The 27,921-nt window shown below is 39.4% G+C and overlaps 1 protein-coding gene and 1 non-coding gene across 2 annotated transcripts; both read right to left on the reverse strand.

Annotated features, from left to right (window-relative positions):
* Window positions 1-14,715: 14,715 nt before the first annotated feature.
* LOC148553765 (small nucleolar RNA R71) lies at window positions 14,716-14,823 on the reverse strand. Its single transcript, XR_015892933.1, has one exon. It is a non-coding gene; the product is annotated as a small nucleolar RNA R71 (small nucleolar RNA).
* A 10,752-nt stretch (window positions 14,824-25,575) lies between these two features.
* LOC148553766 (uncharacterized) lies at window positions 25,576-26,990 on the reverse strand. Its single transcript, XM_088494878.1, has 2 exons — window positions 26,720-26,990; window positions 25,576-26,624 (listed from the first exon to the last, which is right to left on the reverse strand). The coding sequence occupies exons 1-2, from the start codon at window positions 26,988-26,990 to the stop codon at window positions 25,576-25,578; spliced, it is 1,320 nt and encodes a 439-aa protein (XP_088351004.1).
* Between the last annotated feature and the right edge of the window lie 931 nt (window positions 26,991-27,921).

Below are 27,921 nucleotides of genomic sequence, written 5' to 3' on the forward strand. Positions count from 1 at the left end.
AAACAGAAATACTTGCATTAATTCATCGAGACACAGCAGAGCTCCTCACCCCCAACAATGGGGTTTAGAGACTCATGCCGTCAGAGAATACAAAGTTTTGATCTAAAATGTCATAAGGTCCAAAATAAGTCTCTAAAAGTTGTTTAAATACTAAACTAGTAGCCTAGGGTTACAAAATATGAGTAGACTATGATGGATGATGCAGAGATCCACTTCTGGGGCCCACTTGGTGTGTGCTGGGCTGAGACTTAGGCAATTCACGTGCAGAGGCCATTTGTGGAGTTGAACGCCAGTTTTTATGCCAGTTTGGGCGTTCAACTCCAGCTTTTGATCCTTTTTTGGCGCTGGACGCCATAATTGGGCAGAGAACTGGCGTTGAATGCCAGTTTACGTCGTCTATACTTGTGCAAAGTATGGACTATTATATATTGCTAGAAATCCCTGGATGTCTACTTTCCAACGCAATTGGAAGCATGCCATTTCGAGTTCTGTAGCTCCAGAAAATCTACTTTGAGTGCAGGGAGGTCAGAATCCAATAGCATCAGCAGTCCTTTTTCAGCCTGAATCAGATTTTTGCTCAGCTCCTTCAATTTCAGCCAGAAAAATACCTGAAATTACAGAAAAACACACAACTCATAGTAAAGTCCATAAATATGAATTTTTCCTAAAAACTAATAAAAATAGACTAAAAACTAACTAAAACATACTCAAAACTATATGAAATTATCCCCAAAAAGCGTATAAAATATCCGCTCATCAACAACCTTCTTGAGAACCTGAAAAAGAGAAGCAACTTCCAGGAGTAAGCACAAGCGAACCACAGCAGGAATTGAGACAAAAAAGGGTGGTTCCACTCAGCCATACTTCAGAGGACAATATAGTTACTGTTTCCACTGCTAAAGGTGGAATGAGAAGGAAACATCATCGAGCGTGGACTCTTGTTGAGGTAATAAAGTTGGTTGACAGTGTATCACAGTGTAGTGTAGGGAGGTGGTCTGAGATCAAACGACTTTCATTTTCATCACACTCATATCGTACCTCTGCCAATCTTAAGGTAAGCAGTTTTGAGGAATGGTCGTGTTAAGGCTAGTCAGCAAAGTACGTGGCTCCATTTTGTTGTCACTAAATTGCACTAAAAATAGATTTTGCTTTGCAGGACAAGTGGAGGAATTTGCTCAAGGTTAGCTTTGCTCAGGCACCTGCAAATGAAGGGGTAAGAGTCGTGATTTTACAAAATTAATCTTGCTTATTAGTGAGTTTATATAAACATGATTTGTGCTTAAAAACTATTTGGAAATTAGCTCCTACAAACATTCCAGGAACTGTTTCAACATGCATGCATGTGACTTAAGTTGCTTAATATTTTACTACCTGTCCAAAATTAATTAGGCATTTAGGAGAGCAGGTCATACTGAGGCTTCAGTTGATCTGGTTTCACCTGCTGGATTGCCACCAGTTTCTGTTCTTTCAGCTCTTGTTAATGATGAGGATAGATCTATGTCTTCTTTGCCCACTCTAACAAACTTAGCATTGGAATACAACTTTCCTATTGTATCAATTATCTTCTTTTTATTGCTCATTCCCGTTTAGAATTGATTGATAAACTTAATGGAACTGTGAAAGTTGTTACTGATGTGTATTCTGGTTAATATGTTTGAAGAAACTAATCTGATAGGAACCAATCTATAGCAATGTGTTGGTCTTGTTAGATCAAGTAAAGAAATGAGATCACCAACCATCCAAAGCATACACAACGGGAACAAGAAAAAGAAGAAAGGTTCACACTGATACTGATGGCAGTGAAACAGTGTGGTACAAAATTATCACATATATATATGCACTTCTATTGGAATACAATGGCTATGTTCCTCCAAATAAAAAGGTCTAATCACTTTACTCTGAAGTTTCCTTTAAGATTGACTAATCTCTTTCGACTTTGATAGATTTATCTCCTAAAATCTTGATATCTTAGTCTGGATTTGAGATGATTTATATTCTAAGTTACGTTGCCCTCTCACACACTTCATATGGTATAGGCTTACTGGTAATTAATGTATAAACTTCTGCCACATTTTCCTAAAGTTTAACTTAATTATGAAGAGTGGGTGTAAAAGATATTGAACTTGTTAAGCACCTGTTCATATAAGCTCTGGTACAGTGTTAAGCATAAGTTTCCTTGAAGCTTAAAGTTCGTTTTCCTTAAAGTGCCCCCAAATAGTATAGTATACTTCTCCATAATTTATATATTAATTAAAATCCTGCTGATTTAGCTTTTATCTTTTATATACGATTGGGGGCAGCTTGGCTTTACTTTAATCTGAAAGAAGATGATTTGGTAATATCTTAAAAGAGTGAGTAACTTCACTGTTCTTTTTCGTCGTTATGTTCTTGTTTGCTATATCAGCATGGAAAATCCCATACCTCCCTTTGAACTTATTATCAACTTATCATTTGCACATTGGATACTCTCAAGATTTGTTATATTTCATACCTGAATCAATCATAAGCTAGATTGTTAGGATCTATTAGTAATATGGTTATTGTGCAGTTATAAGAAATTTTCATAGTAGAATTGCTAATTTAAGATAGTAGATTTCAGAATAAAGTATAATAAATTGCTTGGTTTAATTTATTTTGTGTTGTCCAAGTTAATGGTTTAACTAGTTTAACTATTAATTGTTAAATTTATTTTGTGTTGTCCAAGTTACTGAAGATAGAGGAGAGACAACTATGGCACAGGGTCCTCTCTTGACGCTCGGCCAATCATGTTATAGGAAAAGCATGTCCAGTGGAAGAAAGGACTGGAAAAATCAAGAGAGCCAGCAGCATTTAGAAGATAGTTCTTCTTTTAGGTTAGGTGGGATGCCCAATGGGGGCAAGTTCTATGCCTTGCCCAATTTAGAATCAATTGTAAACAAAATTTGGCTGGGCATGTTTCTTTGTCGAAAAATAAAGTAGCTACTGTTGCCCCACCAAATATAGAATCTCCGGGCGGCAGTATTCAACTTCTCTAGTGTAGAGTCAGATACAACAAAGTCTGATAAGATGCTCATTGAAGAAGTTCAAAGGCTAAGAGCTGAGGTAACTTTTGTTTTAATGTTCTACATGCTGCATTTGTGACTATATTTTTGTATGTATCTCCAGCATTCAACTATAATTCAAATTTGTAAATTTTGTTTTCGCATTTTCTATTAGGATAACTGGTGAGCATTTAGCCCTTTAGGTTGCTTCATTTCATTCCTCTCATTCTGATTTTCCTATATCTGAGTAGCAAATTAACCAGTGTTGTTCACTTGCGTATTTAAAAAATATTTGACTGTGCATTTAATGTGTTCTCTTATGCATGTTCTTTTGATAGTTAAAGAGACTTGAAGAACAGTGTGAACTCAAAAACCATAAGATACAAGAATGCCAACAGAAAATTGAGGAGAGTTAGTTTGTAGCAAAGGAGGAAGCTGCTAAGTCCAAAGCAGCAAAAGAGGTCATAAAAGCTTTGGCTGTAAGGGTAAGTTTTCTTATATTATTTTTGTTTTGTTCATTTACACAAAGGCTTCCGTACAAGAAACATATGTTGTAGTAGTCCTTATGATATGGCCTTAACATTATATTAATTATCACCACTGCAGCTTCATACAATATTAGGAAAAGAGAATGCTGGACAAAAAGGAAAAGTTGGGATACATGATTGTATGTCTAATTTGGCACCCATACATATAGATATGAATAGTCCTAGCGATGGCAACATGGATATATGGCGTAATACACTTCTTGGGACCTTGGAAAACTGTCGAGTTCTTTTTGCATGTTTGGTTGCATTGTTATTAAATTTGTACCTATTTATATATTTGTTCATAGTTTCCTAACGTTATTAGTTTCAATTGTTTTAGTTTTTACTTGATTCTACTTTTTAGTGTTTTAAGTTTTATGACTTCCAGAGAAATTAGATTAGTCAGTTTAATAGGAATTTTCTCTTTATATTATTTGACTAGTTATATATTGTTTCTAATGACATCTTTTCATTGTTATAATTTCAACTTATAACAGCCGGCTTGATAGAAATTCCCTGACAGGAGAGGTTCCTACAAATCTTTGTAAGAGATGAGTTTGGATAATAAAGTTGGAGTGTTGGAGTAAGAAACAAAGATGTCGGAGCAAGTTCTTGGAATGAAACTCACACAAGAGACCAAGAAACTAAGGCCGGCTTGTTTTAAAGTTAATTACAAAAGGAGGAAACTTTTGGCCTCCAAATCTTATTCATCATCACATAGCTAAGCTACTTGTCTTGTATATCATATTCTAAGTAGTAAAAACAGCACTTATTAGATGGTTTAAATACATTATTAGATATTAACATAGTTTAGAAAACTGGATGGTAGATTTGACTGATTAGTGTTTATTACAATGCTTGTATTTTGGTAAGTTTAGTAAGACAAGGTTTTGTATAGGAGTTATTACTTTTGATTTTTAATAATTATAAATTATATATTATATTAATATTTTCTTTATGAGTTATATAATATTTCATTTATGGATTACGATTTTTTGCTATTATGAAATTTTAATCATAATTATTTATTTAACGCAAAAAAATGACGGTAAAATTTTTTTTAAACGATAAAAAATGTCACTATCAAGGTAAAACGGCGGTTCAAAAATGCCATTTTAACCAACAAAAATGTTACTGTCAGGGTAAAAAATGGCGGTTCAAAAATATCATTTTAACCAACCAAAACGCCACTCTGTTAGGGTAATAATGGCGGTTCAAACTGCCATTTTAATCCTGGAAATAACGGCGGTTTGAACCGCCATTTTAACCAACCAAAACGCCACTCTGTCAGGGTAATAATGGCGGTTCAAACCACCGTTTTAACCAATTCAAAAACGGCCATTTTAACCCTGGAAATAACTGCGGTTTAAACCGTCGTTTTAACCCAGGAAATTGTGGCGGTTTTCAGAAAACCGCCGTAATAACCAGAATGGCACCCAGAATTACGGCGCTTTATGAAAACACCATTATTGGTAATAATGGCGGTTCAAACCGCCATAAATACCAGAAAAAACTGCCGTTTTTACCAGAATTTTTTGTAGTGATATGTAACTCTATTATGGAATAGATTAAGTATCGATCGTTTAGATTTTTGTTAGTTCTTTATTATGCATAACTCTTTTTGTTGTTAAGCAGATTTCTTGGTTTTAGTTGTTATTCTTGGTTGTTAATTGTGTTTAGATATGGGATTCAGGTAAAGATTTACGATGGTGGGTCTGCTATTTTGTTTGTTCTCCTTGATAATGCAGCAACAAAACAATTTGAAAAAACTTGTTCTTAACTATCATAAATATTAGAAAAAAATTTAGTCCTTCTTAATAATTTTGATATTAAAAGTCTTTTTTAATAATTAATTTTTCATAACGGTCATTTAGTGTAATTTTTCTTTAAAAAAATATCTAAATAATTTTTATTTTTATTTTCTATTAGTTTTTCCCCACCTTTAACAACATGAGAAGCAATCACCAACAAAATATAAAAAACCAAAGGTCACCCACTTCCCCCTCCTCTTCCCCCACACAAAAAAATGTCACAAAAGCTAACCTAGTGACCCTCCGTCATCTCTCTCTGACGTCTCACCTCACTCAACCAAGAAATCCCACACCCAACTTTTCCAGGGTTAAACCCCATATCCTCCTACAACATACGAAGCTGTCGTCATCTACAGTGGCTCCCGGCACCTTCGATTCGTCCAATAGATAAATCTCCAACAGTTTCTCAGCGGATAGTCCTTTTCCTTGGGCTCTTGATAGATCGAGACTATATACTTCATCCAACTAACAAGGGACGTGATGTTTTAGATTGACAAACTCTCCATTTAATATTTAAACTTGAATTTATTAAACATGTGTGTCGATTTTCGTAATCTGGTTTGTTAATCATTATTCTATAGTATATCATTGTTTTTAAAATTTTACAGGATGGTCATTACTTCGTTATTGGGACAATTAAGGAAGTTATGGATGAACCAGATTGGTGGTACTACTCATGTGTATGTGGTCATGCCGTTGTTGAGCATGAGGATCTCTACCTTTGTGATGCTTATGGTTCATGTGTTGAACATGTTATGGTCAAGTAAGGTTCATATGTAACTCTATTATGGAATAGATTAAGTATCAGTCGTTTGGATTTTTGCTAGTTCTTTATTATGCACAACTCTTTGTGTTGTGTTCTTGTATGGATACCTGGAGGGAGAGCTCGGTCTCTGAGAATCGACGCCGAGTTGTTATCTTCAGTGCCAACCTTTGAGCTTTGTGGTAATCCGAGCTTTACTCCAAGGGGATGTCCAATCGCGCACATCTTTGAGCAAGAAACAAAGGGGGAGTGTACCTACAAAGGCACTCCGAAACTTAAGTCAATATTGAAAATTCAATGTGTCCTTTTAGGATGGAAGATCATACCTTTTATGGGTGGCTATGTGCAAGTCGGTTATGCTTCTACTTTATTGCCTGTATTAAAGAGCAATAATAAGGGTGAGATGTTAGGTTGGATGTTTCACATTTGGAAAGTAGTCCATTAAGCTGAGTTGTAACGTACGTGGCCGATTAATGACGTTGATTGCCGATTAATAACTGTAATGCCAAACTATAACGCCAGCTTTCTGAATAATAACGTGAATAATGCCGAGTTATGAATGATAATGCCGATTTATGATGTTAGATTTGTAACGGCCGGATCACAGCCCCCAAGCTAAGCCTAAGAAAATGTTAAATGAAGCAGGTTGAGCTTTAAATGGATCATAAGTAGGCTTATTGAGTGATCTTATAGGTCAGCGACTGGTTTGGCCTTGTAGCCCCCAGTTCAAGATGCTTCATTTGGAAAATTAAATATGTGTCAGTAAGAGAGAGAAAAAATTTTGAATGTTAATTAATGAACGTGTGTGTTCCCTATGCGCAATGATGGCTTTTGATATGACTGATTTGATTATTTGGTGGGATTGAAAACCGTTTTGTAGTGGGAAGTTAATAGTTTTTGGAATCCAAGAGGTTTTGTGTGTTTGTTCAAAGTGTGTGCGTTTATCAGTTGCATTTAGAAGGAAAATGAGCAAAAGAGGTACGCTACTTCTCTCTTCATCTCTGTAACTTCTGGTCTTCTTCTTCTAGCTTTTATTCCCCTTTTTGTTTTTGTTCAAATGGGTTTTGAGAAAGAGAAGAAAGATAAAGTTGATTGGTCATATGATTGGGTGAGTGATGACGTTAGGAAACGATGCTCACTATTCTTGGATGAAGAATCTGTGAAGGAGATAGACAAGGGAAAAGTTTCGAGGGGTGGTTCTGGTGTTTTGTTTGAGCTGCTTCCCTGTGTTTCTAGTGATCGTGTTTTCCATAGGAAGGAGGGGTTTGAGTTTTTCTATATGTATAGCTGTGTGTTGGAGGAATTGAGGGTGAAGCTTCCGTTTAGTGAGTTTGAGTGTCAGGTATTGAGGCAATTGAACTGTGCACCATCTCAATTGCATCCTAATGGTTGGGCTTTTCTTCGTACTTTTGAGATTTTGATGGACTTTCTGGAGGAGGCACCTATAGTGGAGTTGTTTTTCTCCCCTGTTTCAAGCGAAAGGTGTTTGGAAGGGGGTTTGGGTGAACTTGAACAGTTCACCAAGGTTTGTTGTATTCAAACTTTACAAATCCTCTTTTAAGAATTTTAAGGAAATGTATTTGAAGGTAAGGAGTGTTGAAGGTGATTTCCCATTTTATATGGACAAGCATTTTGGGGAGAGATTTCTGGTTTGGTGGTGCTCGGAGCCGTAGAGTATTTTGGGGCCAGAGGTTATAAGTGCAAGAAATGAGTGTATCATTGAGTATTTAGTCGAAGCTATTGATCGGAAGGAGTTGATTTCGGTGTTTGACTTGCTTCAATGGGACGAGAATAGGGGAGCATTGATAGAGTATTTAGGTGAGTTATGTGATCGTTGTAGATTGAGTGGGATTATATAATTGTTCTAACTTTTTATTTTGCTTTTGGTAGGTGGGAAATATCCTGGTGTGTCTACTGCGAGTTTAAGAGCTCGGGTAAAGAGTATAGGTCTTGACAAAGAGGGTCCTTCATCAATAGCTGAGAAGGTCGGCACTGGAGAGGTTAATCAGCTAAAACCAAAAAGGACAAAGGTAATTTTGAAGAGGAAAAAGGCGGACGTAGTGGATTTGTCGGAAGAATCTGAAGATGGGATAGAGGTTTCGGCCGAGGAATTGCAGAGGTTCTATGATAATCAGAAAAAATTGCACGACGTTATTGAGAAGAGTGAGGGATCCTCTCTTTGGGGGAAGGATTATCCCTTCATGATTCCTGCCGATGAAGTTTGTCAGACTCCTGCTGATGTTATTTTGGCTGAAGAGGTGGGAGATGTGGCTATTGATCAGTACATGCAGGTAATGTGCCATCCTTTGTTTGTTGTGGTTGATTATTTTATGGATGTCCTAGTTTGTGAATTTTGCTTTTGTTTGTGTAAGGTTGTTGGTCTGAGGCTTGCCAGTTTAGGGCGTAGCCGAAAAAAGAAACATCGTCAAGTGGCCGAGCAAAAACCCGATGTGAGGTTGGAAGAACAGTTGAGTTTGAAGACTGCAAGGGTTACTGTTCATACCCTGGGTCGAGCTATCCGACCTGGGATATTTAGCGACAAGGCGATCGACCTCTTCAGGTCAGACTATCCGACCTCTTCTCAAAGAGCTCGGCCAAATCACCAGGAAAGCCCAAAAAGGGTCCAAATGGAGGAACACGACCCAAATCCAAAGGCAGCCCAAGCCTATAGAGATAAGGGCGGTTCCCTTGAAGATAAGATGACCTCACTCAAAGATAAGATAAGATAAGATAAGATAAGATAAGATAAGATAACTAACTTATCTTATCTAAAGAAGGTCACTCTACACCATTATAAATACACTGGAGCACCCAGGTATAACTCATACTCTGATTCTACTAAAAACCTGCTTAATACCCTTGCTAACTTAAGCATCGGAGTCCCTTGCAGGTACCACCACCCTCCAGTGACAAAGGATCAGCAGCGTAGCCAGTCCAATAAGTCAGACACGACCGCTCCGGCCGCCATCCACCAGCCAGACACATCATCTCCGATCAGTACAGAAGATCTCGTCCGAGATCGACCTACAGTTTCAGGTAACCCTCAGAACATTGGCGCCGTTGCCGGGGAATCTGGAAGTCATCCCACCACCATGGCGGACGACCATGACAACGACCACGATTCGGATCTAGAAGATAGAACGCCGCACAAGAACGCAGACACTAAGCCAAAAGATACTCCTCAACCTAACAAAAATAACGATTCACCAAATGTGGGAGCCGTGGAGGCACTTCAAGATCGCTTAAAGCAACTCGAAAAAGAGGTGGAGCATCAACGAGAAGCTGAGAGAGACCTATGAAGGGAAGTTAGGCGACGCTGCGAGTTAAAGGACAAGCTCCTAAAACTCGAAGCAGATCTCAAGACCAAGACTACTCGATCCGGTCACGAAGAAGACTCCCGAAAAGACCAAGATCCATTGACCAAAGAGATCATGAGGGCCAAAATCCTAAAAGACTTCAAACTTTCCGACATGACTTTGTATGATGGCACAGCAGATCCCGGCCATTATCTCAGTAATTTCAGAAATAGAATGTACCTCACCGACGCCTCAGATGCAGTTCGCTGCAAAGCCTTCCTGACTACTTTAACAAAGACAGCAATTAGATGGTTTGACAATCTACCTCCTAGGTCCATCTCAAGCTTCGATGACTTAGCCAAGAAGTTTCTGGCCAGATTCTCCATCCAAAAAGACAAGGCTAAGCACGCTCCAAATTTATTAGGAATCAAGCAATGAGATCGGAAAAGTCTCCGCAGCTACATGGAAAGATTCAACAAAGCATGTCTGGACATACAAAGCCTACCAACAGAGGCCGCCATTATGGGTCTTATCAATGGCTTGCGAGAGGGACCTTTTAGCCAATCTATATCGAAAAAACACCGCACATCTCTGAACGAAGTGCAAGAACAAGCAGAGAAGTACATCAACATGGAGGAAAACTCTCGACTAGGAGAGACTTCAAAATCCAGATTCACCTACTCCTCCCGAGATAAGGATAAAGAGTCCAAAAAAAAGAAGATCAACATGGGAAAAAAATAAAAAAATACCACAATTACACCCCTCTTCGGGTGTCCCTTGTGGATGTCTACAAAGAAGTTTGCCATATTGAAAAAATACCCCCAACTCGACCACTCAAAGGCAAAAAAGGAGGAGAAAATCGGAATGAATATTGTGAATACCATCGAACCCGTGGGCATTCCACCAACGAATGCTTTGACTTAAAAAACGTCATAGAAAAACTAGTAAGAGAAGGGAAATTAGGTCGGTACCTAGCCACCCGAGACGATGAGCAAAGAAAAAGAAGAAGGGACGAAGATGTCGGACGAACTGAGCGATCACCTCGTACACAAGAGAGACACGTCGACATGATACACGGAGGATTTGTGATGAGCGGATAATTTATACGCTTTTTGGCATTGTTTTTAGTATGTTTTTAGTAGGATCTAGTTACTTTTAGGGATGTTTTATTAGTTTTTATGTTAAATTCATATTTCTGGACTTTACTATGAGTTTGTATGTTTTTCTGTGATTTCAGGTATTTTCTGCCTGAAATTGAGGGACTTGAGCAAAAATCAGATTCCGAGGTAGAAGAAGGACTGCTGATGCTGTTGGATTCTGACCTCCCTATACTCAAAGTGGAATTTCTGGAGCTACAAAACTCAAAATGGCGTGCTTTCAATTGCGTTGGAAAGTAGACATCCAGGGCTTTCCCGCAATATATAATAGTCTATACTTTGGTCGAGTTTAGATGACGCAAATGGGCGTTGAACGCCAGTTCTATGCTGCAGTCTGGAGTTAAACGCCAGAAACACGTCACGAACTAGAGTTGAACGCCAGAAACACGTTATAACCTGGCGTTCAACTCCAAGAATGACCTCTCCACGTGTAAACTTCAAGCTCAGCCCAAGAACACACCAAGTGGGCCCCGAAAGTGGATTTATGCATCAATTACTTGCTTCTGTAAACCCTAGTAACTAGTTTAGTATAAATAGGACTTTTTACTATTGTATTTACATCTTCGGATCATCTTGGGATGTCTAGTTCTTTGATCATGGGGGCTGGCCATTCGGCCATGCCTGAACCTTTCACTTATGTATTTTCAAACGGTAGAGTTTCTGCACTCCATAGATTAAGGTGTGGAGCTCTGCTGTTCCTCATGATTTAATGCAAAGTACTACTGTTTTTCTATTCAATTCAACTTATTCCTCTTCTAAGATATTCATTCGCACTTCAATATGAATGTGATGAATGTGACAATCATCATCATTCCCCTACGAACACGTGCCTGACAACCACTTCTGTTCCACCTTAGATTGAATGAATATCTCTTGGATCTCTTAATCAGAATCTTCGTGGTATAAGCTAGATTGATGGCAGCATTCATGAGAATCCGGAAAGTCTAAACCTTGTCTGTGGTATTCCGAGTAGGATTCAGGGATTGAATGACTGTGACAAACTTCAAACTCGCGAGTGCTGGGCGTAGTGACAGACGCAAAAGGATAGTAAATCCTATTCCAGTATGATCGAGAACCTCCAGATGATTTGCCATGCAGTGACAGCGCATTGGACCATTTTCACAGAGAGGATGGGATGTAGCCATTGACAACGGTGATGCCTCCAGATGATTAGCCATGCAGTGACAGCACATCGGACCATTTTCACAGAGAGGATGAGATGTAGCCATTGACAACGGTGATGCCCTTACATAAAGCCAGCCATGGAAAGGAGTAAGACTGATTGGAGGAAGACAGCGGGAAAGCAGAGATTCAGAGGAACGAAAGCATCTCTATACGCTTATCTGAAATTCTAACCAATGAATTACATAAGTATTTCTATTTTTATTTTCTATTTATTTATTATTATTATTCGAAAACTCCATAACCATTTGATATCCGCCTGACTGAGATTTACAAGGTGACCATAGCTTGCTTCAAGCCGACAATCTCCGTGGGATCGACCCTTACTCACGTAAGGTTTTATTACTTGGACGACCCAGTGCACTTGCTGGTTAGTTGTGCGAAGTTGTGAAGTTATGTTTGGACCATGGTATTGTGCACCAGTTATTGGCGCCATTGCCAGGGAGAGAACGAACAACAAATTTTACAACCTCAGAGTAACAATTTCGCATACCAAGTTTTTGGCGCCGTTGCCGGGGATTGTTCGAGTTTGGACAACTGACGGTTCATCGTGTTGCTCAGATTGGGTAATTTTCTTCTTATTTTATTTTCAAAAAGTTTTCAAAAATTTTTCAAAAATATTTTCTTCTTTTTCGTTTTTCCCAATTAATATTCGAAAAAAAAAATTATTTATGTTCTTCAGAATTTTAAGAATGAATTCTAGTGTTTCATGAAGCATGTTGAAGCCTGGCTGGCTGTAAAGCCATGTCTAAATTCTTTTAGACTGAGGCTTCCAAACCACCATCACAAGAGCAAGCTAGCTGTTCCTGATCCACCTGCTGCTGTATGCCTGATGTGTATTCTAAAAGCTTGGCTGGCCATTGGCCATGTCTAGTGTTTTGGACCGGAGCTTTCATTGAAAGCTTGGATGGCTAGTGAGCCATGTCTAATTCCTGGACTGAAGCTTTAGACTAAGAATGCAAGATTCCTGGAATTCATATTAAAAATTTTGGAATCCTTATTTTTCTTTTTCAAATTAATCTTCAAAAAATACAAAAAAAAAAACTTTAGAAAATCATAAAAATAAAAAATATTTCATGTTTCTTGTTTGAGTCTTGAGTCAAATTGTAAGTTTGGTGTCAATTGCATATTCATTTTGCATTTTTCGAAAATTCATGCATTCATAGTGTTCTTCATGATCTTCAAGTTGTTCTTGGTAAGTCTTCTTATTTGATCTTGATGTTTTCTTGTTTTGTGTCTTTTCTTGTTTTTCATGTGCATTTTTACATTCATAGTGTCTGAACATGAAAGATTTCTAAGTTTGGTGTCTTGCATATTTTCTTTGCATTGAAAATTTTCAAAAATATGTTCTTGATGTTCATCATGATCTTCAAAGTGTTCTTGGTGTTCATCTTGATATTCATAGCATTCTTGCATGCATTCATTGTTTTGATCCATAACTTTCATGCATTGAGTCTTTTCATGTTTTTCTCTTTCATCATTAAAAATTCAAAAATAAAAAAAAATATCTTTCCCTTTTTCACTCATAAATTTCGAAAATTTGAGTTGACTTTTTCAAAACTTTTTAAAATTTAGTTGTTTCTTAGGAGTCAAATCAAATTTTCAATTTAAAAATCTTATCTTTTTCAAAAATCATATCTTTTCCATTTTTTATTTTCGAAAATTTCAAAAATATTTTTCAAAATATTTTCAAAATCTTTTTCTTATTTTTATATCATATTTTCGAAAATCACATCATCAATTAATGTTTTGATTCAAAAATTTCAAGTTTGTTACTTGCTTGTTAAGAAAGATTCAAACTTTAAGTTCTAGAATCACATCTTGTGATTGCTTGTGAATCAAGTCATTAATTGTGATTTTAAAAATAAAATCTTTTTCAAAACTAATTCTAATCATATCTTTCTATCATATCTTTTTAAAATCTTATCTTTTTCAAAAATTTGATTTTAAAATATATTTTCTAACTTCTTATCTTCTTATCTTTTCAAAATTGATTTCCAAATCTTTTTCAACTAACTAATTGACTTTTTGTTTGTTTCTTATCTTTTTCAAAACTACCTAACTAACTCTCTCTCTAATTTTCGAAAATCTCTTCCCTCTTTTTCAAAAAAATTCTTTTTAATTAACTAATTGTTTCAATTTTTAATTTTAATTTGATTTCATTCCTAATTTTCGAAAATCACTAACCCCTTTTCAAAATATTATTTTCAAAAATCCTCCCTCTCTCTCATCTCCTTCTATTTATTTATTCATCTACTAACACTTCATCTCATCCAAATTCGAACCCCCTCTTCCATCTGTGTTCGAATTTTCTCTTCTTCCCTTCTCTACATTACATTCTTTTCTTCTTCTACTCACACAGGGGAACCTCTATACCTGGGTAAAAAGGATCCCTATTATTATTTTTCTGTTCCCTCTTTTTCATATGAGCAGGAGTAAGGACAAGAATATTCTTGTTGAAGCAGACGCTGAACCTGAAAGGACTCTGAAGAGGAAACTAAGAGAAGCTAAAATACAATAATCCAGAGATAACCTTACAGAGATTTTTGAACAGGAAGAGGAGATGGCATCCGAAAATAATAATAATGCAAGGAGGATGCTTGGTGACTTTACTGCACCTAATTCCAATTTACATGGAAGAAGCATCTCCATCCCCACCATTGGAGCAAACAATTTTGAGCTGAAACCTCAATTAGTTTCTCTGATGCAGCAGAACTGCAAGTTCCATGGACTTCCATCTGAAGATCCTTTTCAGTTCTTAACTGAATTCTTGCAGATCTGTGACACTGTTAAGACTAATGGAGTAGATCCTGAAATCTACAGGCTCATGCTTTTCCCTTTTGCTGTAAGAGACAGAGCTAGAGTGTGGTTGGACTCTCAACCCAAAGATAGCCTGAACTCTTGGGATAAGCTGGTCATGGCTTTCTTAGCCAAGTTCTTTCCTCCTCAAAAGCTGAGTAAGCTTAGAGTGGATGTTCAAACCTTCAAACAGAAGGAAGGTGAATCCCTCTATGAAGCTTGGGAGAGATACAAGCAACTGACCAAAAAGTGTCCTTCTGACATGCTTTCAGAATGGACCATCCTGGATATATTCTATGATGGTTTGTCTGAATTAGCTAAGATGTCATTGGATACTTCTGCAGGTGGATCCATTCACCAAAAGAAAACGCCTGCAGAAGCTCAAAAACTCATTGACATGGTTGCTAATAACCAGTTCATGTACACTTCTGAGAGGAATCCTGTGAGTAATGGGACGCCTCAGAAGATGGGAGTTCTTGAAATTGATACTTTGAATGCCATATTGGCTCAGAATAAAATATTGACTCAGCAAGTCAATATGATTTCTCAGAGTCTGAATGGAATGCAAGCTGCATCCAACAGTACTCAAGAGGCATCTTCTGAAGAAGAAGCTTATGATCCTGAAAACCCTGCAATAGCAGAGGTGAATTACATGGGTGAACCATATGGAAACACCTATAATCCCTCATGGAGAAATCACCCAAATCTCTCATGGAAGGATCAACAAAAGCCTTAACAAGGCTTTAATAATGGTGGAAGAAACAGGTTTAGCAATAGCAAGCCTTTTCCATCATCCACTCAGCAATAGACAGAGAACTCTGAACAAAATACCTCTAATTTAGCAAACTTAGTCTTTGATCTATCTAAGGCCACTGTGAGTTTCATGAATAAAACAAGATCCTCCATTAGAAATTTAGAGGCACAAGTGGGACAGCTGAGTAAGAAAATCACTGAAACCCCTCTTAGTGCTCTCCCAAGCAATACAGAAGAAAATCCAAAAGGAGAGTGCAAGGCCATTGACATAGTCAACACGGCCGAACCTAGAGAGGAAGGGGAGGACGTGAATCCCAAGGAGGAAGACCTCCTGGGACGTCCAGTGATCAATAAGGAGTTTCCCTCTGAGGAACCAAAGGACTCTGAGGCTCATCTAGAGGCCATAGAGATTCCATTGAACCTCCTTACGCCCTTCATGAGCTCTGATGAGTATTCTTCTTCTGAAGAGAATGAGGATGTTACTGAAGAGCAAGTTGCCAAGTTCCTTGGTGCAATCATGAAGCTGAATGCCAATTTATTTGGTAAAGAGACTTCGGGAGATGAACCTCCCCTGTTCACCAATGAACTAAATGCATTGGATCAACTGAGATTGTCTCAGAAAAAATAGGATCCTGGAAAGTTCCTAATACCTTGTACCATAGGCACCATGACCTTTGAGAAGGCTCTATGTGACCTTGGGTCAGGAATAAACCTCATGCCACTCTCTGTAATGGAGAAACTGGGAATCTTTGAGGTGCAAGCTGCTAGAATCTCATTAGAGATGGTAGACAATTAAAGAAAAGAGGCTTATGGACAAGTAGAGGACGTACTAGTAAAGGTTGAAGGCCTTTACATCCCTGCTGATTTCATAATCCTAGATACTGGGAAGGATGAGGATGAATCCATCATCCTTGGAAGACCCTTCCTAGCCATAGCAAGAGCTGTGATTGATGTTAACAGAGGTGAACTAGTCATTCAATTGAATAAGGACTCCCTTGAGTTTAAAACTCAAGGACATCCTTCTGTAAACATGGAAAAGAGGCACAGTAAGCTTCTCTCAAAACAGAGTCAACCAGAGGCCCCACAGTCAAACTCTAAGTTTGGTGTTGGGAGGCCACAACCAAACTCTAAGTTTGGTGTTGAACTCCCATATCCAAACTCTAAGTTTGGTGTTGGGGAGTCTCAACAATGCTCTGAATATCTGTGAGGCTCCATGAGAGCCCACTGTCAAGCTATTGACATTAAAGAAGCACTTGTTGGGAGGCAACCCAATTTTATTTAATTATATTTTTATTAGTTATATGTCTTCATAGGTTCATGATCATGTGGAGTCACAAAAACAACTGAAAAAATTGAAAAAAAATCAAAAACAGCATTAAAAATAGCACACCCTGGAGGAGGAGTTCACTGGCGTTCAAACGCCAGTAAAGAGCATCTGGCTGGCGTTCAACGCCAGAACAGAGCATGGAGCTGGCGCTGAACGCCAGAAACAAGCATGAAGCTGGCGTTCAATGCCAGAAATATGCTGCATCTGGGCGTTGAACGCCCAGAACAAGCATCAATTCGGCGTTTAAATGCCAGAATTGCATGCAAAGGCATTTTACATGCCTAATTGGTGCAGGGATGTAAATCCTTGACACCTCAAGATCTGTGAACCTCACAGGATCATCTCAGGATCTGTGGATCCCACAAGATCCCCACCTTCCCTCCTCATAATCCTAGTTTCTTCCACATCTTCTTCTTCATCTATTCTTTCTTCTCCTGCTCGAGGGCGAGCAACATTCTAAGTTTGGTGTGGTAAAAGCATTGCTTATTTTGCTTTTTCATAACCATTGATGGCACCTAAGGCTAGAGAAACTTCAAAAAAAAAGAGAGAGAGAAGACAAAAGGGAAGACAAAAGCTTCCACCTCCAAGTCATGGGAGATGGAGAGATTCATGTAAAGGATCTATAGCTCAGTGGTAGAACATTTGACTGCAAATCAAGAGATCCCTAAGATACCTCAGGGGATACATTTTTCCCCACACAATTATTGGGAGCAACTAAGGATAGGAGCACCAAAATCACTAGGGATCAAGCAACAGAGACAAGAAAGAGACATAGAAGAGCTCAAGGACATCATTGGTTCCTCAAGGAGAAAACGCCACCATCACTAAGGTCGACTCATTCCTTGTTCTTAAACTTTCTATTTTTCATTTTCTTATGTTAAATATTTATCTATGTTTGTGTCTTTATTACATGATCATTAATGTCTAAGTGTCTATGCCTTAAAGTAGTGAATATGAATCCATCACCTCTCTTAAATGAAAAATGTTTTAATTCAAAAGAACAAGAAGTACATGAGTTTCGAATTTATCCTTGAACTTAGTTTAATTATATTGATGTGGTGACAATACTTTTTGTTTTCTGAATGAATGCTTGAATAGTGCATATGTCTTTTGAAGTTGTTGTTTATGAATGTTAAATATGTTGGCTCTTGAAAGAATGATGACAAGGAGACATGTTATTTGATAATTTGAAAAATTATAAAAATGATTCTTGAAGCAAGAAAAAGCAGTGAATACAAAAGCTTGCAGAAAAAAAATAGAAAAAAATGGCGAAAAAAATAGAAAGAAAAAGAAAAAGCAAGCAGAAAAAGCCAAAAGCTCTTAAAACCAAAAGGCAAGAGCAAAAAGCCAATAACCCTTAAAACCAAAAGGCAAGGGTAAATAAAAAGGATCCCAAGGCTTTGAGCATCAGTGGATAGGAGGGCCTAAAGGAATAAAATCCTGGCCTAAGCGACTAAACCAAGTTGTCCCTAACCATGTGCTTGTGGCGTGAAGGTGTCAAGTGAAAACTTGAGACTGAGCGGTTAAAGTCAAGGTCCAAAGCAAAAGAAGAATGTGCTTAAGAACCCTGGACACCTCTAATTGGGGATTTTAGCAATGTTGAGTCACAATCTGAAAAGGTTCACCCAATTATGTGTCTGTGGCATTTATGTATCCGGTGGTAATACTGGAAAACAAAGTGCTTAGGGCCACGGCCAAGACTCATAAAGTAGCTGTGTTCGAGAATCAACATACTGAACTAGGAGAATCAATAACACTATCTGAACTCTGAGTTCCTATAGATGCCAATCATTCTGAACCTCAATGGATAAAGTGAGATGCCAAAACTATTCAAGAGGCAAAAAGCTACAAGTCCCGCTCATCTGATTGGAGCTATGTTTCATTGATAGTTTGGAATTTATAGTATATTCTCTTCTTTTTATCCTATTTGATTTTTAGTTGCTTGGGGACAAGCAACAATTTAAGTTTGGTGTTGTGATGAGCGGATAATATATACGCTTTTTGGCATTGTTTTTAGTATGTTTTTAGTAGGATCTAGTTACTTTTAGGGATGTTTTATTAGTTTTTATGTTAAATTCACATTTCTGGACTTTACTATGAGTTTGTGTGTTTTTCTGTGATTTCAGGTATTTTCTGGCTGAAATTGAGGGACTTGAGCAAAAATCAGATTCAGAGGTAGAAGAAGGACTGCTGATGCTGTTGGATTCTGACCTCCCTGCACTCAAAGTGGATTTTCTGGAGCTACAGAACTCAAAATGGCGCGCTTCCAATTGCGTTGGAAAGTAGACATCCAGGGCTTTCCAGAAATGTATAATAGTCCATACTTTGGCCGAGTTTAGATGACGCAAAAGGGCGTTGAACGCAAGTTCTACGCTTCAGTCTGGAGTTAAATGCCAGAAACACGTCACGAACTAGAGTTGAAGGCCAGAAACACGTTACAACCTGGCGTTCAACTCCAAGAACGACCTCTCCACGTGTAAACTTCAAGCTCAGCCCAAGAACACACCAAGTGGGCCTCGGAAGTGGATTTATGCATCAATTACTTGCTTCTGTAAACCCTAGTAACTAGTTTAGTATAAATAAGACTTTTTACTATTGTATTTACATCTTCGGATCATCTTGGGACGTCTAGTTCTTAGATCATGGGGGCTGGCCATTCGGCCATGCCTGAACCTTTCACTTATGTATTTTCAAACGGTAGAGTTTCTGCACTCCATAGATTAAGGTGTGGAGCTCTGCTGTTCATCATGATTTAATGCAAAGTACTACTATTTTTCTATTCAATTCAACTTATTCCTCTTCTAAGATATTCATTCGCACTTCAATATGAATGTGATGAACGTGACAATCATCATCATTCCCCTACGAACACGTGCCTGATAACCACTTCCGTTCCACCTTAGATTGAATGAATATCTCTTGGATCTCTTAATCAGAATCTTCGTGGTATAAGCTAGATTGATGGCGGCATTCATGAGAATCCGGAAAGTCTAAACCTTGTCTGTGGTATTCCGAGTAGGATTCAGGGATTGAATGACTGTGACGAACTTCAAACTCGCGAGTGCTGGGCGTAGTGACAGACGCAAAAGGATAGTAAATCCTATTCCAGTATGATCGAGAACCTCCAGATGATTAGCCATGCAGTGACAGCGCATCGGACCATTTTCACATAGAGGATGGGATGTAGCCATTGACAACGGTGATGCCTCCAGATGATTAGCCTTGCAGTGACAGCGCATCGAACCATTTTCACAGATAGGATGAGATGTAGCCATTGACAACGGTGATGCCCTTACAAAAAGCCAGCCATGGAAATGAGTAAGACTGATTGGAGGAAGACAGCGGGAAAGTAGAGATTCAGAAGAACGAAAGCATCTCTATACGCTTATCTGAAATTCTAACCAATGAATTACATAAGTATTTCTATCTTTATTTTCTATTTATTTATTATTATTATTCGAAAACTCCATAACCATTTGATATCCGCCTGACTGAGATTTACAAGGTGACCATAGCTTGCTTCAAGCCGACAATCTCCGTGGGATCGACCCTTACTCACGTAAGGTTTTATTACTTGGACGACCCAGTGCACTTGCTGGTTAGTTGTGCGAAGTTGTGAAGTTATGTTTGGACCATGGTATTGTGCACCAGTTATTGGCGCCATTGCCAGGGAGAGAACGAACAACAAATTTTACAACCTCAGAGTAACAATTTCGCATACCAATTTGCGGGAGGAGAAATCTCCAAATCATCTCGCAAAAGATATCTTAAAGAAGTATATCTTGTCGAGGGAAAAGAGGAAGCACCCGACATCCCCACAATTACTTTTATCAAAGAGGACGCATCCGGCATCATCTCAGGACATGACGATCCCATGGTCATCACTATTATACTGGCAAACACAAATCTCCACCGTACACTGGTAGACCAAGGAAGTTCCGCCGACATCTTGTTCAAAATGGCCTTCGACAAACTCGGCCTGGAAGAAAAAGAACTCAGAGCATATCCGAACAGTCTGTTCGGACTGGGAGACACTCCAGTTCAGCCACTTAGATACATCTCACTACACACGACCTTCAGAAAAGGAAATCAGTCAAGAACACTCAAGATAGACTACATCGTGGTCGACGTGAGTTCAGCCTACAATGCCTTAATAGGTCGGACAACATTAAATCAGCTCGGCGTAATAGTCTCGACTCCACATCTATGCATGAAGTTCCCAACTACAGAAGGGATAGCTACAATAAAAGCAGACCAGAAGACAGCGCGCCGCTGTTACAACGAAAGTCTAAACCTCAGAGGCAGAAGAGAAGAATTCCACACCATCGAACTCGGTGGAGTTCAGAGGTGGGAAGAACTCCACCCACAACCCGAAGGCGAAGTAGAAAAAGTCCAGATCGGAGATATCCCGGACAAAATAACCAATATCGATATAATCCTAAAAGGAGACACCAAAGAATAACTCGTACAGTTCTTGCGAGATAACGTCGACCTCTTTGCATGGAAGGCTGCAGACATGCCAGGCATAGACCCCAAGTTAATGTGCCACAAGCTAGCAGTCTACCCAGGATCTCAGCCAGTACAACAGAAACATAGAAAGCTCGGACCAGAACGATCCCAAGCTGTGGAAGAACAGGTACAAGCTCTACTGGAGGCAGGATTCATAAGAGAAGTCAAGTACCCACTATTGCTAGCTAACGTCGTCTTGGTGAAGAAATCAAATGGGAAGTGGCGGATGTGCACCGACTACACTTATCTCAACAAAGCCTACCCAAAAGATCCTTACCCACTCCCAAGTATCGGCGCTCTAGTAGATGCCTCCTCCGGATATAAATACCTCTCATTTATGGATGCATATTCGGGATACAATCAAATCCCGATGTATCCACCCGACCAAGAAAAAACTTCATTCTTAACCCCAAAAACAAACTACTGCTACATTGTCATGCCTTTTGGACTTAAAAATGCAGGAGCTACTTACCAGAGATTAATGAATAAGGTCTTTACGGATCACATCGGAAAAATCATGGAAGTCTATGTGGACGACATGTTAGTAAAAACACAAAGTGAAGAGAAGTTACTATCCGACCTCACCCAAGTATTCGATACTATAAGAAGGCATGGCATGCGACTTAATCCTGCAAAATACACCTTCGCAGTAGAAGCTGGCAAATTCTTGGGTTTTATGCTCACACAAAGAGGAATCGAGGCAAATCCGGATAAATGCCGGGCCATACTCGACATAAAGAGCCCGACTTGTGTCAAAGAAGTACAACAACTCAATGGAAGGTTGGCAGCCTTGTCCAGATTTCTCGCTAGATCGGCAATAAGATCTCTCCCCTTCTACGCCACTCTAAGGAAGGGAAAGAGGTTTGAATGGACAACGAAATGTGAACATGCCTTCCAAGATTTCAAAAAATTTCTGGGACAACCTCCTATCCTAAGTCGGCCACGGGAAGGAGAACCCCTTGTATTATACCTCGCAATAGGAAGTAGGGCAGTAGACTCAGCATTGGTCTGAGAAAACAACAGTGGGCAACAACCCGTATACTTCATTAGCAAGGCACTACAAGGATCCGAGCTGAACTACCAAAAAATAGAAAAATTCACCTACACTCTCATACTAACATCTCGACGACTTCGTCCGTACTTCCAAGCACACACCATTAGGGTTCGAACCAACCAACCCATAAAAGGGATTTTGCAGAAAACAAACTTAGCAGGCAGAATCTTGCAATGGACAGTCGAGTTGTCTGAATTCGACCTTCAATATGAAGTTCGGACAGCCATCAAATCGCAATATCTGGCTGACTTTATTGCAGAACTTACAGACACCCCGAAAATCCCTACAGAATGGAATCTCTATGTAGATGGTTCCTCAAATAAAACTGGAAGCGATACGGGTGTGATAATAGAAAGCGACCAGGGAACCCAAATCGAACTTTCCCTTAAATTCGGGTTCCCTGCCTCAAACAACCAAGCTGAATATGAGGCGCTACTAGCTGGTTTGAAACTGGCTAGGGAGGTTAGAGCTCAAAAGCTTATCATCTTCAGCGACTCACAAGTAGTCACTTCACAAATAGTAGGGAGCTACCAAGCCAAAGATCCCACCATGAAAAAGTACCTGGACAATAGAAGCTTCATCCAAGAAATGTTGCAGAACCAGTCAATCTCAAAAGAAGAAAAAATCCTAGCCATAACAAGTCCGAATCAAGGATGGATGACTCCCATAATTAACTACCTCAAAACAGAAGCACTCCCCACAAATAAGAAGGAGGCAAAGAGGTTAAAAAGGGAGGCACAATACTACACTATCATAAACAATACTCTATACAAAAGAGAGATTTCAATACCATTGTTAAAATGTGTACCGACTTCCAACATAAAGGAAGTTTTATAAGAAATACACAGTGGCATCTGTGGCAATCATCTCGGAGCGCAGGAACTTACCAAAAAAGTACTCCGAGCCAGATTTTGTTGGCTAACTCTACAAAAAGAAGCCACAGAGTTCGTAAAGACGTGTCCACCATGTCAGAAACATGCCAACTTTCACATCGCCCCGCCAAAGGAGCTCATCAGCGTAACCTCACCCTGGCCATTCGCAAAATGGGGGCTCGACCTTCTCGGACCTTTCCCTCAGGGATTAGGACAAGTCAAATTCCTCATAGTAGGGGTAGACTACTTCACAAAATGGATCGAGACAGAACCTCTAGCTAACGCCACTGCTCAAAGAAGTCGAAAATTCCTATATAGAAACATTGTCACAAGGTTTGGGGTTCCATACTTCATCACCACAGACAATGGCACCCAATTCACAGATGCAGGCTTCAGAAAGTTAGTGGCTGACTTGAACATAAAACACCAATTCACCTCCATAGAACATCCCCAAGCCAATGGACAAGCCGAAGCTGCCAACAAAGTCATATTGGCTGGGCTAAAATGGAGATTACAGGACGCAAAGGGAGCCTGGGATGAAGAGCTCCCACAAGTCCTATGGAGGCAATGATCCCAGTGGAGATTGAAGAAGGTTCGCCCAGAGTGATCCACTATAATGAAGAAGCCAACTCTCAACTTCAAAGGGAAGAACTCGACCTACTTCCAGAAATTCGAGAAAGAGCTCGGATCATTTTAAAGGCATTGAAATGTCGAATGGCTTCGAGATACAATCAAAAGGTAGTGCCGCGAAGTTTTACTGAGAACGACCTCATCCTAATCCGAAATGATATCGGAACAACTCGACCTGGAGAAGGAAAGCTGGCAGCAAATTGGAAAGGACCCTACCGAGTCATAGAAGTACTTGGAAAGGGCTACTACAGACTGTCCGAACTCGAAGGACGAGAGCTTCCCAGGTCATGGCATGCCTGCAACCTAAGAAGGTACTATAGTTAGGGTGATAAAGGATCTTAGGATAAGGCGCTCTCTTTTTCCTTAAAAGGTTTTTTAATGAGGTGCCAAGCCAAGACATACAGATTGCCCGACTTAGAAGGATAAAACTCCCACATGTATATATCTGTATTTTCTTTTGAATAAAATTGTTTAAATCTTCTACAAATCCTCAAGACGCATTAATCTGAAATGCTAAAAATTCATCGCCTGATTATAAAGCTACAGATCGGCAGAAAGTGAAAATCAATTTCACTGCACGATCGCGATAAAGACCAACAAAGATAAAAATCAAATTCATCAAAAGGTCGACCAAAGGGGGATTAAACCCAATTTCTACAAAATCGGCAAAAATGAAAATAGAATAATGCAAGAAGTTATCGAAAGAGATCCATAGAAAGGACCTGACGAGGTCTTAAATAAATGGATTGCTAAAAAATAACTTAAAGACCGGCCGACAAAAAGAAGTCGGACCGGTCGAACACAATAACCAAAGTTATAAAAAGTAAATCCCTGGAAAGAGGTCTGGCCAGCCCTATAAAAGAGGATTACTAAAATAACTTAGAAGGGCCCGACATGATAAAGTTGGCCCAGAACATAAAGTTATAAAAGTAAACCCTGAAAGTGACCTGAACAAGGTCCAAAAAAGAGGATTACTAAAATAACTTAGAAGGGCCCGACATGATGAAGTCGGCCCAGAACATAAAGTTATAAAAGTAATCCCTGAAAGAGACCTGAACAAGGTCCAAAAAAGAGGATTACTAAAATAACTTAGAAGGGCCCGACATGATGAAGTCGACCCAGAACATAAAGTTATAAAAGTAATCCCTAAAAGAGACCTGACAAAGGTCTAAAAAGAGGATTACTAGAAATAACTTAGAAGAGACCGACATGATGAAGTCGGCCTCCCACAAACAAGTTATAAAAAGTAATCCCTAAAAGAGACCTGACAAAGGTCCAAAAAGAGGATTACTAGAAATAACTTAGAAGAAACCAACATGATGAAGTCGGCCTCCCACAAACAAGTTATAAAAAATAATCCCTGAAAGAGACCTGACAAAGGTTCAAAAAGAGGATTACTAGAAATAACTTAGAAGGGACCAACGCAAAGAAGTCGGCCCAAAAAACCAAAACGTTATAAAAAGTGATCCCTAAACAGAAGACCTAACAAAGGTCCAAACAAAACGGATCACTAGAAATAACTTCAGGCCAAAGTGAGGAAGTCGACATACAAGTTGGACCCAAATCAAGCCACAAGTATGAAAAGACAAAGGCAATCCAAAGAGGTCGGACAATAAGGCTCCAACACTCCCAAAAAACCTAAAAGGTACCAGACAGATGCAGACAAACATGTCATAAAAAGCACAAGATATAATAATAACAAACTCAAGAGGCCACCAAAATCAGCCCCAAGAGCTTGAAAACTACTTTGTTTTTCAAAATAAAGTTGCTAAACAAGCAACTAAGAAAGTAGCAAAAAGTCAGAACCACCATTTACAAAATATAAAAAGTTCAAAAGCCCACAAGCCGGGCTATCTACACAAAAATCCAGAATAATCATTGAGGATCCGAAGACTTCTCAGCAGCATCAACACGGGGTGAATGAGGACGAGTCTGAAGAGGCACCGCATCCACTGTCCCATCATTCCGGATCAAGATTTGACAATCAGGTTCTGACTCGGGATGACCAACCTCAGCTGAAGGAGCTGAAGAAGTTGGCACAACAGAGGCTTTGGCGGCAGGCACTGAAGGAGGGTCGACATCATCATCATCAGGGTCATCAGGGACAATTTTACCGTCCTTTATGATGTTATCCAAGCTGAAGAGAGTAAGGTCGAGCTCGGGTGCAAGAACTCGAACCTGCTCCTTCAGGTTCTCATAAGTAATAGTTACACTACCTACAAGGTGACCCTGGAGCTCGGCATAATCAGCTCGGACAGACTCTAAATCATCTATGAGACGCATCATTTCCCTATAGGTCGTGACATAACTCTCCTTGTGCTTCAACGCCGTGTCTTCAGCCAACTTCGCAGAAGCCGCCAAGGCAATAGAACTAGCCTTTTCACCCTCTAACTCTTTCTCCAACTTGGTCACCTTCACCTCAAGCTCCTCCTTCAAACCCTTCATCCGTTCAAACTCTAACTTAGCCTCCTCCATAAAAACCTTTGTAGCATGAATAGGAAGATCCTTAGCAGTCCGATATAAAGCCGCCCCCATGTGTGCCATTTTGATGCTGCTCTGAGTAATAAAGTCCAAATGGCGAAGGAGAGAAACATCGTCAGTAGGGATGGTGCCATAAGGACCAATTTGCTGGTCCACAAAATCGATAGTATCAAAATCAGGGGCATCAAGGTTAAAGGGCTTAGCGGTTTTCTGCTTTTTCGGTGGAGGAGCACCAGAGGTAGCAATAGAAGCCTGTGGAGGATCAACCAAACGAACCCGAGGAGTAGGAATCATCCTCCTCAGTCCAGGAGAGCTCGGTACGGATGGGTTCGACTGAACCTGAGAAGACCCCTCCCCGGCCATCTTGGCCGAGATGTTCTGAGCTGCAGTAGCTTTCCTTGCCTTCTTAAAGGCCTTCATAGATTCATTGTTTTTCACCATCTCTGAAAAAACACAAAGATTGTTACAAATTGAGAGAGAAAGAATAAAGCTTGACAAAAAAGGAAACAAAACGAAAACAAGATAAGACAACCCCTACCCAGCTCAGCTCGGAGGAGAGAGGGATTTCCTAGGAATTTCTTTGTATCAAGATGGGGAGGCTGCCCCCAGTTTTCTTCTAGCACAGTCACAAAGGCTTGCTCAGCCTCATCTAACATCTCCCACGTATATTTAGACACCACTACATTCTTTTTCCATTCTAAAGGAAAGGCAGGCTCGTCATTCTCATCCAGAAAAAAGGGCCGAGCTCCTTCAACAGCTCGGACCCTGAAAAAGTAATTTTTAAAATCACGAAAAGATTCATCAAACATGGAAAAAACCTTCTTTCTCTGGGAAGTTCGGAAAGAAACCCAGGCGGCCTTCTTCTTAACCACCCCAGGCTTTGTCAAAACAAAGAGATAAAAGAAGAGGGATTGCGAAGCAGGGATACCTAGTTTGTGACACAGCAACTGAAAGATTTTTATAAAATCTCAGGAGTTACGGTGAAGCTGGGATGGAGCTACATTACAAGACCACAATAGGTTGGTCTCAAAGGGGGTAAAAGAAAGAGTAATATTCATCTGACTAAAAAAGAAGTCGTATGCATAGAAAAAGGGGCGTTCTCCAACAATTTGGGTAGAAAAACAAACCCTTTCTTCAGAATTGGAAGATACAAGCTCATAATTCTTTTCATCACTACCATTACTACAAATCCTATGAAATTTCCTAAGCTACTGACAAAACTCGGAGTCAACCAACGAAACACACAGAAGAACCATAGAATCCACCCAATCAGCCATGCCCTTAGGGACTTGGGAAGATGTCTCAACAATATTTTTGCGAGAAGACATGAGGTCAACTAGCCTACAGCAAGAAAGAAGAAAATAGATTACCAACCAAAACATCTCGGGCAAAGTCAAAATCAACTCATAGCAGAGTATGACTCAAGCATACAAACAAGTAAAAGGAAAACCCCAAGACAAGGTCCAGGGGCATCCTTTGGAGGCAGTGACAAAGTAAGGACTCAGAAAAAATCTACAAGACTAACATCCCAACAAAACTCTCAGCAAAGAAAAGCCCTTTTCCAAAAGGCAACATCCCGAGAAGAAAGAGATAAAGTCAAAACAAAGTCATCAAAAGAGCAACAAAAATAGCAGCTCAATCAGAAAGCAAACAACAAAACACGCCAAGCGGAGGACATCAAAGACGCAACCTTTTTTCAAAAGAATCAAATAAAGCCATTACCTCAGAAAGCAACAAAAT

The sequence above is a fragment of the Arachis ipaensis genome, chromosome B7 (assembly GCF_059453495.1).
Source record: "Arachis ipaensis isolate K30076 ecotype BB chromosome B7, ASM5945349v1, whole genome shotgun sequence".
Classification (NCBI taxonomy): Eukaryota; Viridiplantae; Streptophyta; class Magnoliopsida; order Fabales; family Fabaceae; genus Arachis; species Arachis ipaensis.

Coding starts and splice junctions, on each gene's coding strand:
- LOC148553766 (XM_088494878.1), bottom strand. CDS start 26,990: ATGTTTGATGAATCTTTTCGTGATTTTAAAAATTACTTTTTCAGGGTC. Junction 26,625..26,719: donor TCTCCTCCGAGCTGAGCTGG/GTAGGGGTTGTC, acceptor GTGTTTTTTCAG/AGATGGTGAAAAACAATGAA.